This window comes from Pimephales promelas, chromosome 22 (assembly GCF_988280905.1).
Source record: "Pimephales promelas chromosome 22, fPimPro1.hap1.1, whole genome shotgun sequence".
NCBI lineage: Eukaryota > Metazoa > Chordata > Actinopteri > Cypriniformes > Leuciscidae > Pimephales > Pimephales promelas.
In genome coordinates, this window is record NC_142790.1 from 7,619,747 (window position 1) to 7,636,286 (window position 16,540).

The 16,540-nt window shown below is 44.2% G+C and overlaps 1 protein-coding gene across 1 annotated transcript in view; it reads right to left on the reverse strand.

Annotated features, from left to right (window-relative positions):
* acad11 (acyl-CoA dehydrogenase family, member 11) overlaps window positions 1-16,540 on the reverse strand; it is a 103,742-nt gene that overhangs the window by 10,900 nt on the left and 76,302 nt on the right. Inside the window, exons 14-16 of the mRNA XM_039666429.2 lie at window positions 13,650-13,722; window positions 513-598; window positions 180-251 (exon numbers count right to left, since the gene is read on the reverse strand). Of these exons, the coding sequence (XP_039522363.1) occupies window positions 180-251; window positions 513-598; window positions 13,650-13,722 (231 nt within the window). The remainder of the gene's footprint in view (window positions 1-179; window positions 252-512; window positions 599-13,649; window positions 13,723-16,540) is intronic.

Consider the following 16,540-nt stretch of genomic DNA (forward strand, 5'->3'; position numbering starts at 1 on the left):
GGCACTGAAGTTATTGTTTTTGTGGGCTTATTAATCTGCAAGAACACTACACAAACATACTCACACACACAAACACACACACACACACACACACACACACACATAGTGTAGGTGCATACAGCACGTGCACAGACAAACACACACACACACACACACACACTCTGATGAATGAATCTCACCAAGAAGAATGCTGGAAGCAGGAACTTTCACATTGTCAAAGTGGATCTCAAAATGGCCACCATGGATCGCATCTACAGAGACAATAGTTTTATAGTAAAAGCAAGGGAACCCTCTTTAATCTGTGTCATCACATACTAAAAAGATATGGTGGAAAGACAGATATAGAAGAACAGACAGAATCAAACAGATAATGCTGAGAGGGAGATTGGTGTGATAAGGGAGTGGGGCGGTAGTGAGAGATGAGGCTTTAAAGCACAGAGATGAAAAAAAGATGAGTTGAAGATCTTGATAAGCTTCATGTGGCACTGCAGATTGTGTGAATCAAAACTCACCGTCCTGTCCGAAAACAGTAAGCGGCCTTATCTTCCTCACTCCTGGAGTGCTCAGAGGGACCAGGATCATGGTGTGCAGACCATGCCTGAAAAACATTTGCATATTTACACACACAGACACACACACACACACACACACACACACAAAAACCTCCTGAATGTTGGAAGCAGGAACACAGTCACACTTTACAGTGATCATGTTACACATAACCCTTATTTTAACTATTTATCTTAATTCATCTTAATCATATTATTCATCGTAATTATTAATATTATTCATACTTATACATTTATAGAAGTTCACATCCACTGATGGACAGCACAATACTGCAGCATGATTAACCAATAGTAGAGGTTGGGTGTTGCAAAGCAGCTTTTAAGGTATCCTAAGTATTTTTACCATGTTGCCCTGTGGTTGCGATGGTGCTTTTGTCAAATAAAAATCCACAATGAAGACTATGATATTCTGGCATCTAGATATGGGTCATCCATCTTTAATGTGAGTCCTGGATGTTTCCATAACATTGTACATTAAACCATTTGTTTTGAAAACATCAAGGGAAACTTGATTTCTTAGGATAGGACCCCTTTAATCCTCAGTCCATTGGATGTGTCTGCTGTAAGATATATTCATGAGATATGAGGGTGGAACAGTTTTAGCTTCATACTACTTGGATCCAAATGGAATACAGATTAGAAAACATTCCACCCGCTTTCTCTTTTCAGCAGCCAAGGGTGCTATTCACTGCAGGGGAGGAAGAATGCACTGCTAGACAGACAGAAGATATGAAAGAGATGATTCTGAAAAAAAAGAAAAAAAGAAAAAAAAACAGCACAAAAGACATGGAGGAGAGAAAAGCAGGAAACTAAAGTAGACTCAGAGCAAGATAGAGTGAAAGAGAAAATTAGAGTGATCGCATACATGATACCAAGGTCATAAAAAAGAATCAAAACATGCATTGAATATACATACATATATATATATATATATATATATATCGTCATATCGTCATAATCCAGTTGGAGTTAGTGGAGTGATGGAACATTTTTGTTATAAAGTCATTAATTTAGTTCATTTACTGTATATATATATATATATATATATATATAAACACACACACACCTAAAGGATTATTATGCTACGTTCACACCGGACGCGAATCGCGCGTCAAATTCGCGCCTGACGCGTCTAGTTTGACGCTTGACCACTAGTGTTAATTCGCGTGTCAAGAGCGAAACTGCCGCGCGTAAGCGAAATTTACGCGCGTGACGCGCGTCAGAATCAAAATCCGTTGGCGGCCATTGTTTTTATGTCGACCGAGCATTCATCAAGAGAGTTACCGCTCTGTATTTACTCTGGAGAGTAGAACAGCGGCGTGGGGATCATCGTCGCCGTATATTTGTGTCCACCGGACCCTTCGGAGCCCAACCGTTTGGCGAGTTTCACCATTTGCTCGCTCCAGGAGCTGCGCTGGATGACGGCCGCTGTCAGCGGTACTTCCGCCTGTCACGCGCCCAGTTTGATGACCTGTTGTCCCGCATCTGAGCGAGGATCACCCTCGCCCTCATCCATCTAATCTAGCTGTCATTTATTTTTGTTTTGATGATAAATAGAGCCAGCCTTCAAAAGTTATTAACCTGTCCTGTGATTTTTTTCTCTCTCTCACGTCCAGACACGAATTTATGCACATATGTTGATTGTCTTTACAACATAATACTATTTCTAGATATGGAATGAATAACATTCAATACAAAATAAACATGTCTCGTATATAGAAATAATGTTTTAAGTGATGAAACATTTGCTTTGTTGTGCATAATCCCACCATGCATTTAGTATACAAAATAATTTATTGAAGCATCCAGACACTTCACCACGTGAGCAAGCAGCTAGGCTCCTGATTGGTTAACGCGCCGCGAATTCACGCCAAAGTTCAGATTTTTCAACTCGGGCGGCAGACGCGAATTCGCGTCAAACGCGTGAATGCACAACGCTCAATTCGCGCCATTCGCGCCAACTTGACGTGCGAATGAGGCGTATTCGCGTCTTCCGCGCCGCGCTCCACGCCTCATTCGCGCCGCAGGAATTTTTCACGCGCGTAAAGCGTCTTTGCATTGACTTAACATTGAAATCATTCGCGCCTGATGCCCTATTCGCGTCCGGTGTGAACGTAGCATTAGGAATGCTTTACTAATACGGTGTTTGACCCCCTTTCGCCTGAAAGCATTCTTTAGAAATGTTGGCCCATATTGATAGGATAGCATCTTGCAGTTGATGGAGATTTGTGGGATGCGCATCCAGGGCATGAAGCTCCTGTTCCACCACAACCCAAAGATGCTCTATTGTGCTCTATTAAAGTGGGGGCCATTTTAGTACAGTGAACTCATTGGCATGCTCAAGGTATACGTTCAAGGTACATGGTGGCAATAAAGGGATGGACATGGTCAAAAACAATGCTCAGGTAGGTCGTGGCATTTAAACGATGCCCAATTGGCACTAAGGGGCCTAAAGTTTGCCAAGAAAACATTCACACACCATTACACCACCACCAGCAGCCTGAACAGTGGTAACAAGGCATGATGGATCCATGTTCTCATTCGATTTACGCCAAATTCTGACTCTACCATCTGATTGTCTCAACAGAAATCAGAACTCATCAGACCAGTCAACATTTTTCCAGTCTTCAACGGTCCAATTTTGGTGAGCTTTTGCAAATTGTAGCCTCTTTTTCCTATTTGTAGTGGAGATGAGTGGTACCCTGTGTGGTCTTCTGGTGTTGTAGCCCATCCGCCTCAAGGTTGTGTGTGTTGTGGCTTTACAAATGCTTTGCTGCATATGTCACAGGTCGAGGGGAGGAACGCTCGGGTGACCAACCACCCCCCCCCCCCACCTCTAACCGAGCCACCACCGTGAGGAGCCGACACCACAGGCACACAACAGAGGACCACAGAGACAGAGATAAGTTTCAAAGGAGTAACAATCTTTATTAAACCAAGAGTTTCTCACAGTTCAAGAGACTCTCGTCGATGTTGCAGACTTCCGGACTCATACAGTAAGTATGGCAGGTAAGGATTCTTCACAGTACAGGGTACTCTCATTGGTGCACGGTAGTGAACAGTGGATTAAAAGCTTACTTTTCCCCCAGCAGTACTGCAGACTTCCGGACTCATACAATAAGTATGGCAGGTAAGGATTCTTCACAGTACAGGGTACTCTCTCTCTCTTCAGTTCACAGTAGGGCGACAGTGGGTTAAACGATTACTTTATCAGCATTGCTGTATACTTCTGGGCTCAAACAGTAAGTAGAACAGGTGAGGATATTCACAGTACACAGTACTCTCTCTTCAGTTCACAATAGGGAGACAGTGAGTCATAAGGTTACTTTACCAGTGGTGCTGTATGCTTCTGGGCTCAAACAGCAAGTAGAACAGGTGTGGATCTTCACAGTACAAAGTACTCTCTCCTCAGTTCACAGTAGGGCGACAGTGGGTTAAACGATTATTTTACCAGCGATGCTGTATGCTTCTGGGCTCAAACAGTAAGTAGAACAGGTGAAGACATTCACAGTACTCTCTCTTCAGTTCACTATATCACTCTGGGCTTCTGACGGGGGCAGATATAATATCCTTCCACGAACGTGTAAGCATGGATAGGGCTACTTCTCAGCAAAGACACATCACACTCGTGTTCACTTCAATTCCACAGCCAAAAATCAATGTGTATTAATAAGGCAAAAGCACTGCAATTCACTCACACGGTAGGGCTGATCAGATCGCTCTGTTTGTTGTGCTCACTTTAAATGGGGTTTCACTTTCAATTCCTCCTCCACACACTCTGAAACACATAGCTCCTCCAACAGTCAGATCCACACTCACTGTATCCTCTTCAAGCGGTTTAAATGTTCATAAGATAAAATCAGTTCACTTATCTTTGCTCTCTCCTTTCCCAGCACAGTTCCAGTCGATAGCTCAGACCAGCAGGCTTCCTACAAACAATCACTCTGATCCAGCAAGCTTAAATGGGCGTCTCTCCCTTTCCCCTGTCCCTTCCCTGTCAGTGGGTCCTCCATCTGAGCCTCCTCCATCTGTGTCTTCCCCATCTGTGTCTTCCCCGTCTGTGTCTTCCCCGTCTGTGTCTCCCCCGTCTGAGCCTATTTCTCCCTTCTGTCTGTCTCCTTTTATCTTGTTTATCTTGACTCGTCAAACAGGAAACCTGTGTGAGTGCCGCTCCTCTCTCTCTCGCACCTGCAGGGCATTAGCGCTAATCAGTGCGGGCATGATTCCATCACGCCCGGACCTGCTGTGGTGTGTTGCACACAATCGGTTCCCCTAGGGAACTTGCGACTCTGAGGAGGGTTCCGATCGCCAAGCGATTTTGTCACCCGTGACACATACTTTGGTTTAACAAGTGTTTATTTCAGTCAAAAATGCTCTTCTATCAGCCTGAATCAGTCGGCCCATTCTCCTCTGACCTCTGACTATTTTTGATCTAAAAAACATACTAACATTATAAGGGCAACCCAGAAAACATTATAAAATAATAAAATAAGCACATGTCAAGGGACCTTTAACTAATAAACATTAATTAAACTGTTTTGTCTATCTACCACACTACCTAAAGTTTGGTGTCACTAAGATATTTCTTTTAAAGAAATATGGTCCTGAATCAGTCCTGCAGAAATTCCAACATTATACTAGCAACCGAGCAGTTAACTGGATCCAGCTGATGATTTATGCTAGTTTCCTTGTGCAGGGAGCTGAAGCACACAAGGTGGCGGGGTTGGCAGAAAGGCAGCCAGAGGGCACCGAAGGGAAATGGGCACCATATAGTGAAGTGTTAACCACTGGTGTCAGGACCTCGTCCCCAAAGTCTTCTTGGAGATAATGGTGGTCCTCAGATCCGGATTACCTCGGGAAGACTTTGGCTGAGAGCACCACTCCAACCCCCAGTCTTTTAGTTGGGGCTCAGGAGGTGACACTCTGCTTTTATTGAGATATGTTTGCAGAAGTTCCCACACTGCCAACAAATCTACTAAGGGAACCAGTCTCTCAAGAATGCTCCTAGGTGTTACACAAGCGACCAATTCGGTACCCTAAAGCAGCGAACCAGCAGGGAACAGCCAAACTGAGACCCTCTTTAGAGGGGACAAGCATCCCAGTGCCGCTATGTTTCCGGGGTGGAGACTGAGATATGGGGTTGCTGGAAACTGCTGCGCCCTGAAGCACACAAGGTGGCAGGGTTGGCAGAACAGCCCGCTGAGAGCACTGAAGGGAAATGGGCATCGTATAATGAGGTTTTAACCACATCCTCCAGAGGGAACTGCCCTCAGAGGTCTGGCGCCATTGGCATCAGGAACTCTTTGCTGAAGCCTTCCTCAAGATAAAGATGGTCCTCAGATCTGTATTTTCCCAAGAGGACTTCAGCTGAGACTACTAAAGGAACCATCCTCTCAAGACTAGTCTTTAGCATAACTCGAGGTGGCGGGTTTGGCACCGAAGGGAGATGGGCACCGTATAATGAGGTGTTATCCATTTCCTCCTGGGAATTTCAGTATTTAATTCCTCGGAATTAACTGCAGCCAAAGATCAACCAGAACTGAGACAGACTAAATCAAGAAGAACTGCGGCAACTTCTCCAAGACGCTTGAAGAAACCTACCTGCTACCTTAAAAAAAAAAAAAAAAAAAAAAAACTATGTGCATCTGTACCTAGGGCAAAAGCTGTTTTAACCCTCTGGGGTTGGCGGTATCGCCGGCGATGCCAGCTCACTTTAGTTTCTTATAAGTGCAAAAGAGACTCAAAATACTCATATAAGTGTTATACATCATTCGATCCTGTTAAGTATCTAATTTTTTTTTTGTGTATACTCACAATAAAAACAAAGCGTCACAGAGACACTAAAGATTTCTCTTTATGAAGCTGAAATTCTCTTCTTTTAAATGAAGTAATTTATATTAAAAAACAATTATTCTCAGTTTATGTAATCTGTGTGAAAAGAGAGAGATGTCAGTCTTTTTCCTTTCAGCTAATTATAGCGTATGACGAGTTAATGTGACCACGCCCACTGAGAAATTTCCACTGAGCGCTATTCATACCGGCTGTTGTCACACTCCTTATACACACAAAAATCTAATTTGGATAATTACAATTAATGGCAAAATGAATGTTTGGAAATCGATATTTCCTACTGACAGTCTACATCAAAAGACACAAATGTGAAAATGGAAATACTAACATGCTTAAGACTTTTACACAGTACTGTACAGTATGTCAATTTGAAAAGTAATTTACCAAGGTATTTTGTTATTTTACCATAAAATCTGACTTTTAAACATTGCCTATTTGTGTGATTTATTTATATTTTTAAGTAAATTAAATTAGTTAAATTGTTGACAAATAGATAATTTACTATTTTAGTGGATATCCTAAATATTCATATCTGCAACATCAAAACTCGGTTTCACTTTATTTTAATGGTCCCTTTAACACATTCTGTTGACTATAAGTAAAGTTGCACCTACGTACATGTCTACTAACTCTCAGAGTGTTAGTAGACAGATAGGGTTGGAGTAAGTTGACATTAGAGTAGTTGCAAAGTTACTGTTAAGGCAAGTAGGATGTCTGTTAGTTGATCAACACAACGTGTTAGCAGATATTAAGCAGACAGTCAACTAATACTCAAGTGAGAGTTAGTTGACACTAATAGTAGTTAATACTAATTGTTAGTAGAATGTTAAAATGGACCATCAAAATAAAGTGTTACCAAAAACTGTAATATTAATATATGAGTAGTACATTTTTAATATCCTCTGCAGTAAAATGGTATCAAAGTCTATATAGTCAGCTCAGTGAAAGAATGCAGGCAAAGCAGATCTCAGAGCTGACCACAGGACCTCATGCCAGAATATGTGTGTGTGTGTGTGTGTGTGAAATATTTGCCAACGCAAGCAATATTTATTTATTTTTTTTTAAAAAAGTTGTGTGAGGGAATTTGCTCAGCCTGCCCAACAAAATTCTTTGCCCAACAAAGTTACTTTAATGTTCTACTTTAATAGAAACTGTTGAGAATTTATTAGCTAAAAGACTATTTAAAAGAATAGTTTGAAGTTAAGATTTATAAGTTAACGTTTGATACCCAACACTAAGAATAACAGTTCATGTTATCAGAGATATGTGGTTAAAAACATTCTGTGTTTAATTTGATTTGTGAATTGACTTCATATCCCACTAGGCATTGTCGATGGGCGTGGACACGTGATCCACGTAATGTTTATGTGGAACATTCTGGGCAACCGCCATTATGTGAATGACTGCTGAACAAGCACGCTGTATTTTATTTGTTTTCTTTTATTAAACGTCAAAAACGAAGCAGCGTCTCACTTCGTTATTCCCAGTTGAGAAGACGATAAATGTGTAACATTTTGGTGCCGAAAACCCGGGACACAGACAACTATGAGGGACGAAGATAACGAAGAGCGACCGGTCGGTGTGGAACAACTTGAAAGGTCCAAAAGAAAGCGTCGGACGATTCGGAGTTCCACAACGAGACTGCTAAACCAGATTGACGCTGAATTAATAAAGGAAGATAAGGATATCGACCGTGTGCGGGACATGTTAGCCGTGTTGTCAACAAAGGAGGACAGTTTGCGCGAGCTTGACAGAATAGTGGAGGAATACACTGCGCTGGAGGACGTGGAGGCGGAGATTGAACTCGCGGAGGAATACAGAGACCGTCGAGATGAAAGCGCGCGCTCACCGAGTGATCCGAGAACATGAAACTGTGAGTAACCCACGGCCTGTTCAGTCAAGTGATGTTAGCTCAAATAAACCAACAGTGAGACTGCCTAAGCTACAGATTGATAAGTTCAGCGGAGATGTTAGTTTATGGCAGGAATTTTGGAGCCAGTATGAGACTGCTATTCATGCCAACAATGCACTTTGCAAAAAGGAAAAGTTTACCTACCTGAAAACTTACCTCACTGGAACGGCTGCAAAGGCAGTAGCAGGACTCACATTGACAGACAGTAATTATGATGCTGCAGTTGATATTCTTCAAAGCAGATTTGGAAGGAAGGATCTCATTGTAAATGCTCACATGTCAAAGCTTCTGAATCTCACTCCTGTAAAGAAATCATCTGATGTCAGTGCATTAAGGCAGTTATATGATGACTGAAATTCAAATCAGAAGCCTAGAGTCATTGGGAGTGGTATCAGACACCTATGGTGGTATGTTGTGCCCAATATTACACCAGATGATGCCGGACGACATGGCTCTTGAATACAGCCGTCGCAGAGGGGATGATGATGAGTGGAATGTGCCTAATGTGTTGAAGTTTCTGCAGAAAGAGGTTTAGAGCCGAGAGAGAACTTTACAAATGATGAAATCATACAACCAGAGAGAAACCCAGTCTGCTAACAAAACGTGCAGCAAAATATATACAGCCAGTGATGTGAAATTAAAGAAACCAAGCATGACATCTGCAACTGCACTACACATTGCTGAGCAGAAAATGTCAAACTGCCTGTTCTGTGATGGTGCTGAACACAAATCTGAAAAATGTCCAGACTACCCGGTGTCAGCACGTAAGGAAAAACTAAGGAAGCTTGGCAGGTGCTTTGTGTGTCTGGGGTCCAAACACATAGCCAAGTTTTGCAGGTCAAAGGGCATGTCATGTGCCACATGTGGAGGCAGGCATCATGCAGCCGTTTGCGAGAAAAATGAGGCATCCTCACCCGCTGCGGCTGCTAACATTGACACTGTTATTTCCTCAGTAATTCCCCAAGCAGAGAAAGGTAAACCTGACATTGACAACACTGTGCTGCTACAAACTGCCAAGGCATGGGTCGTAGGACCCACAAGCAGGAAGATGGTCTGCTGCTTGCTAGATGGAGGCAGTCAGGGGAGTTTTGTGCATGAGAATGTGGTGAAGGCGCTGCAGCTACCCGTTACTAGACAAGGGACACTTACTCTTCACACATTTGGCTCCTCTGCTCCAACAATGGTGAGTCGCAATATAGTGAAGCTCAGCTTGGAGAATGTATGGGATAGTCAGCAGGGAATTGAAATCGAGGCACTGGTGAAAGTGCCTGGTGAACTAATACAACGGGAAATGAAAAGCAGAGGTCTTCAACTAGCAGACGGTGCTGGAGATGATAACCCTGAACTTTCTGTGCTAATTGGCTCTGATTATTACTGGCAGATAGTATCAGGCAGAGTAGAGAGACTGACAAAGAGCTTAGTGGCACTGGAGAGCACTTTCGGATGGGCAGTGCAAGGCCCAGTAGCAGTGTCAAGCATGACAGAGACAACCTGTATGCATATTCAGCTCAGTGAGGATGCACAGATTGATAAACAGCTGCATGCATTTTGGGAGCTTGAGTCCCTTGGCATCACAAGTGAGAAGTCTGAGAGCCCAGAGGATGTGGAGGCGCTGCAGCGGTTCGAAGAAACCTCCATCTTCAAAGATGGCCGTTATCAAGTGGAGTTGCCATGGCGACAGCATCATCCGCCACTTCAAGACAATTACCGCATCGCAAAAAAGAGGCTTGAGAGTTTGAAAAGGAAACTGAGTAAGGATGTCACACTCTACAGCAGGTACAATGAAGTTGTGGAGGACTACTTAAAACAAGGAATGGCTGAGGATGTGCCAAGGGAGCATGCACCATCACAAGGCAGTCAGACATACTACTTACCTCATCACGCGGTATTGAGAGAGGATAAAGCGACAACGAAACTGCGGGTTGTGTTTGATGCGTCCTCCCACGAAGATAGAAGTCCTTCACTAAATGACTGTCTTTTAACAGGTCCCAATCTGAATCCAGATCTGATGAGTATTTTGATCAGATTTAGACTGCATAAAATCGCATATATGGCAGATATCAAGAAAGCATTTTTGCAGATTTCACTCTCAGAAAGAGATCGGGATGCTGTAAGATTTCTATGGTTCACAGGACCACCAACAGAGGAGAAGGATGTGACATTGCGCATGCTCAGAATGACAAGAGTGGTGTTTGGAGCTTCATCAAGCCCTTTCTTACTCGCAGCCACCATTAGGAAGCATTTAAGACAGTATGAGCAAGAACACCCACGAGTGATAGAAGTCCTCAGCTCCTCACTCTACGTCGATGATTTTATTTCAAGTGCAAATGAGGTGACAGAGGCACATACAGTGACGACGACAGCCAGGAACATTATGTCTGCTGCAGGCATGGAGCTTTGTAAATGGATGACAAACTCTCCTGAGCTCAAAGAAAAATGGCAGGAAGGCTTGATGGATTGTGCTGAGCAACCAGAATCACATGGGTCTGTGCTGAAGGTGCTGGGTATGGTGTGGAGACCGGCCACTGATGATTTTGTGTTCGACCTCAGAGGGCTGCTTGATATTCTGAAAGAGAAAGAGAACACAAAACGAAGTGTTCTGCGGTCTTCTGCTCGCATTTTTGACCCACTAGGATTCCTGACTCCCTTCACCATCAGGATTAAATGCTTGTTCCAAGAAATGTGGGAGAGAGGGCTCAAGTGGGACGAGGAACTGCCACCTGATCTGACAAAGAAATGGCAACAGTGGTGCTCAGAGCTCCCTCAACTGAATCATGTTTCAATCCCACGATGGTACCAAACACACATACCACAGCAGGATGGTGAAGAGTTAAAGCTACATGGGTTCTGTGACTCGAGTGAGAGGGCATATAGTGCAGTTGCTTATCTTCAAGGAGGAACGAAGGAAGGAGATGTGACCGTAAGCCTGGTCGCATCCAAGTCAAGAGTGGCTCCACTCAAAAGGATGACGCTGCCACGCCTGGAGCTAATGGGTGCTGTAATAGCAGCCAGGCTGGGGAACACCCTCATGAAGGCACTGCAGCTAGACAAGACACAACTCAGACTATGGACAGACTCAATGATAGTGCTGCATTGGATTTGTGGTTCTGCTCATAAGTGGAAGCAGTTTGTAGCGAATAGAGTCACAGAAATCCAGTCTCTAACTGACCCGCAGTCATGGTCTCACTGCAAAGGAAAATTGAACCCAGCTGACCTCCCCACTAGAGGCCTAACTGTGCAGGACCTGAAGCAGAGTTCATTGTGGTGGAATGGTCCTTGTTTTCTGATGTCACCTGATCAGTCAGAAAGCACTCAGGAAGATGTTCAGGAAGATGAGGTAAAGTCTGAACTCAGATCCAAATACCAGATTGCTGTGCAGCTTGTTAAGCAAGACCAAGACATCTTAAGCCCTGTTTTATGTCTGGAGAAGTACAGCAAACTAAAAACAGTGCTTCGAGTGACAGCCTGGATACAGAGGTTTATCTCCAACACCCGCTCAAGCTCAAAAATCAGTGGTGAATTGACTGCAGAAGAGTTAAATGAAGCAGAAAAAAACTGGATAAAGGTGATTCAGAACCAGAGTTTCATCTCTGAAATTGATCTGCTGAAAGCAGGGAAATGTCCCAAGACTGACTCCAGAATCCGAGAGCTAAAACCATTTCTGGATGAAGATGAACTGCTCAGAGTGGGAGGAAGGCTCCAGCATTCTGATCTCTCTTACAGTGAAAAGCAGCCATGGATTTTGCCCAGCAACCACCGATACACAGAAATGTTGGTGCAGTATGAACATGAGAAGATAATGCATGCAGGTGTACGAGACACTTTAGTGCAGACAAGAGAGAAATATTGGGTTCTGAGGGCACGACAGGTAGTGAAGAAGGTTGTGTCCAGATGCGTACTCAGCAAGAAATCCAATGCCAGGGCTGGGCAGCAGACTACCGCGCAACTGCCAAGAGACAGAATAACAGAGTCACCACCATTTGAGATCACTGGTGTGGATTTCGCAGGGCCACTCTATGTGAAGACACGGAACGTCATGACAAAGGCGTATATAGGACTGTTCACTTGCGCTGTCACCAGAGCAGTGCACTTAGAGCTGGTCTCAGATATGTCTACAGAGAACTTCCTGCTAGCGTTGAAAAGATTCATCTCAAGAAGAGGACTATGCAAGGTGATTTATTCAGATAACGCCAAGACGTTCAAGAGAGCTGATCAAGATTTGAAGGAGTTCTGGAAAGGCATAAAGGATCCACAGCTACGGAAATTCTTCTCAGAGAAGGGCATCACCTGGCGATTCATCGTCGAAAGAGCAGCCTGGTGGGGTGGATTCTGGGAGCGACTGGTAAGGTCAGTCAAGATTATTCTCAGAAAGGTGCTAGGCCGAGCTAAACTCAACTTTGAAGAAATGTGCACCATTCTGACTGAAGCTGAAGCCATAATCAACTCGAGGCCGCTCACTTATGTACACAATGATGTGGACGAGCCAGAACCACTATTACCCGCTCACTTCTTGGTGGGCCGGAGACTGACCTGCTTGCCTCCTAAGCCATGTCCAGCTGAGATTAACCATCCAACAGCTAATAAGGAGGAGATGAACAAGAGGTGGCGCTACAGACAAAGACTTATGACCAACATCTGGAACAGATGGCGGAGAGAATATTTGCTGGATTTGAAGTCGGCTCATCGCTGCGACACCCCAAAGTCTTCTCTGCTGAAGGTCGGAGATGTTGCACTCATCGGAGAAGATAACATCCCAAGCAAGGAAGAATTAGGAGCTAGGAAGAATTGAGGAATTGTTTCCAGGTCGTGATGGCCTTGTGAGGTCATGTGCAGTTCGCCCAAGTTCAGGGACTGTTCTGCTGAGACCCATCCAGCTTCTGTATCCTTTGGAGATTTATAAACTGTAGTTTATGGGGGGGAGGATGTTGGGAATTTATTAGCTAAAAGACTATTTAAAAGAATAGTTTGAAGTTAAGATTTATAAGTTAACGTTTGATACCCAACACTAAGAATAACAGTTCATGTTATCAGAGATATGTGGTTAAAAAACATTCTGTGTTTAATTTGATTTGTGCATTGACTTCATATCCCACTAGGCATTGTCGATGGGCGTGGACACGTGATCCACGTAATGTTTATGTGGAACATTCTGGGCAACCGTCATTATGTGAATGACTGCTGAACAAGCACGCTGTATTTTATTTGTTTTCTTTTATTAAACGTCAAAAACGAAGCAGCGTCTCACTTCGTTATTCCCAGTTGAGAAGACGATAAATGTGTAACAGAAACTGTTGCTGTGTGTTTCAGAGTTCCATTACCTGTCACTATTTGAGTCCAGTGACTTGCTCCTGCACATGACTATGGCAATCTCACACTTTGGGTTACCAGCACCTGTAATAAAAAAATAAAAATAAAACACACACACACACACACAGAGAGAGAGAGAGAGAGAGAGAGAGAGAGAGAGAGAGAGAGAGAGAGAGAGAGAGAGAGAGAGAGAGAGAGAGAGAGAGAGAGAGAGAGAGAGAGAGAGAGAGAGAGAGAGAGAGAGAGAGAGAGAGAGAGAGAGAGAGAGAGAGAGAGAGAGAGAGAGAGAGAGAGAGAGAGAGAGAGAGAGAGAGAGAGAGAGAGAGAGAGAGAGAGAGAGAGAGAGAGAGAGAGAGAGAGAGAGAGAGAGAGAGAGAGAGAGAGAGAGAGAGAGAGAGAGAGAGAGAGAGAGAGAGAGAGAGAGAGAGAGAGAGAGAGAGAGAGAGAGAGAGAGAGAGAGAGAGAGAGAGAGAGAGAGAGAGAGAGAGAGAGAGAGAGAGAGAGAGAGAGAGAGAGAGAGAGAGAGAGAGAGAGAGAGAGAGAGAGAGAGAGAGAGAGAGAGAGAGAGAGAGAGAGAGAGAGAGAGAGAGAGAGAGAGAGAGAGAGAGAGAGAGAGAGAGAGAGAGAGAGAGAGAGAGAGAGAGAGAGAGAGAGAGAGAGAGAGAGAGAGAGAGAGAGAGAGAGAGAGAGAGAGAGAGAGAGAGAGAGAGAGAGAGAGAGAGAGAGAGAGAGAGAGAGAGAGAGAGAGAGAGAGAGAGAGAGAGAGAGAGAGAGAGAGAGAGAGAGAGAGAGAGAGAGAGAGAGAGAGAGAGAGAGAGAGAGAGAGAGAGAGAGAGAGAGAGAGAGAGAGAGAGAGAGAGAGAGAGAGAGAGAGAGAGAGAGAGAGAGAGAGAGAGAGAGAGAGAGAGAGAGAGAGAGAGAGAGAGAGAGAGAGAGAGAGAGAGAGAGAGAGAGAGAGAGAGAGAGAGAGAGAGAGAGAGAGAGAGAGAGAGAGAGAGAGAGAGAGAGAGAGAGAGAGAGAGAGAGAGAGAGAGAGAGAGAGAGAGAGAGAGAGAGAGAGAGAGAGAGAGAGAGAGAGAGAGAGAGAGAGAGAGAGAGAGAGAGAGAGAGAGAGAGAGAGAGAGAGAGAGAGAGAGAGAGAGAGAGAGAGAGAGAGAGAGAGAGAGAGAGAGAGAGAGAGAGAGAGAGAGGAGCAGCCACTGATCAGCCACTCTAAAGATGAGCTCCTGAAAAATTATAAAAGAATGAACCAAAGAATGAGACAGAGAGTGAGATAACGACAACAAACAAGAAAAAACAACAGAAGAACAACTTGGACTCGGGTAAAGACTATTTTTTTTCCTATAAAATACATTTTAATACAAGAAAGAAGACTTGAACCTGTGGGTTAGCATCCAGCCTCTGAGTCTCCACTCTAACAGCTAACTGGAGTTTTCCCTCCAAAACCTGAAAGGCTTTCTTAAAGGAACTACAGCTGAAAAACTTCTGATATTCAGTTACTAAACAGAGAGATTAGCTTCATCTGGCAAAAATCTTAAACAAAAACTGTATATTTTGATCTATTAGAGTAAAATCTCTCATTATTACAAGCTAAAAGCTAAGTTAGCTGCAGTCTTGGCTCAGTGCCCAGCCCGATCACCATGGCAACCCTGGCGCAGACAGAGTGCACGGGGGAGGTGCTTTACCCGGAGAAGTGCAGAAGTGTACAGGCCAGAAAAAAACACAAAGAGAAAACTCTCAGAGACAACCCTGATCTTCTGTATGCGGACTACATTCAACTTAATGGGAGAAGAATCAAGAACAACCTCATCTTCTACACCACTTTGATAACTGCATGGAAATCAGCCATCTGTGAGGAATTCAAGAACATTTTTAAAGAAGGAATTGGTCGAGGTGGAAGATTAACTATATGCAAAGATGAAATGCTTGACACAGACAACCCAATACTCACCATAACCTACTATACTAAAGGCACCTTCCTTCTGCAAGGCAATGAGGCAAGCCTGAACTCATTCGAGGAGATCTTCCCCCGGCTGAAGGCCAGAGTAGAGGAAGAGAGAGACGAACCTCATGCAAACAGCACAGACTCTGAGGAGGAAGGCCCAGTGATTCTTTCACCTGCACCATCAGACCGGCGACTGAGAGACAGTTTAGCTCTACTGGAACTGGACTTCGCTGAATTCAGGGAACACACTCAAGTCAAACTTTCAGACACATGCAACACAAACAGTTCCATCCAAGCGCTCAAAGATGAGCTCAGACAGCTAAAGAAAGACACCAACTCTACCATCACTGAACTCAACAGAGCTCTCAGGGAACTGCAAGGAGAAAACCAAACTCTCCGCGTACAGATGCGCAAGCTAGAGGAGGACAACGAGAGAAAAGAAGAGAGCTTCTCCAGACAGCTGCAAGTAATGAGAGAGCAGTTACAGAAAAACACAGAAGACAACACACGTCACTACAGTACAGCTCCTACTACAGACTACACAAACACAGACAGTGAGCCTGTCACAAACACACAGACACCTGCAGAAACTCAACCCGCCCCTGCCCCCCCTCCAGAACCTGATCCAGATATTCTCCTCCTCATGGACTCTAATGGGAAGTTCTTAGACCCACAGAAACTTTTTCCACATCAGAAAGTCTCTGCCAAACGATGCAGCACAACTGGCCACGCCCACCAGATCATCAGAGACTTCCCAGGACAGCCCTCATGTGTCATAATCCACACTGGGACCAATGACCTCCACTCGCTGCGCAACAACACTGCGGATGCTGTCAGGAAAATGGCAGAAACCACCAGCAAAAAATTCCCAGAATCCCGGATTGTTATCTCCACACTTCTCCCACGACATGACACACCACCACACATTATCCACAACATCAACACTGAAATTTCCCG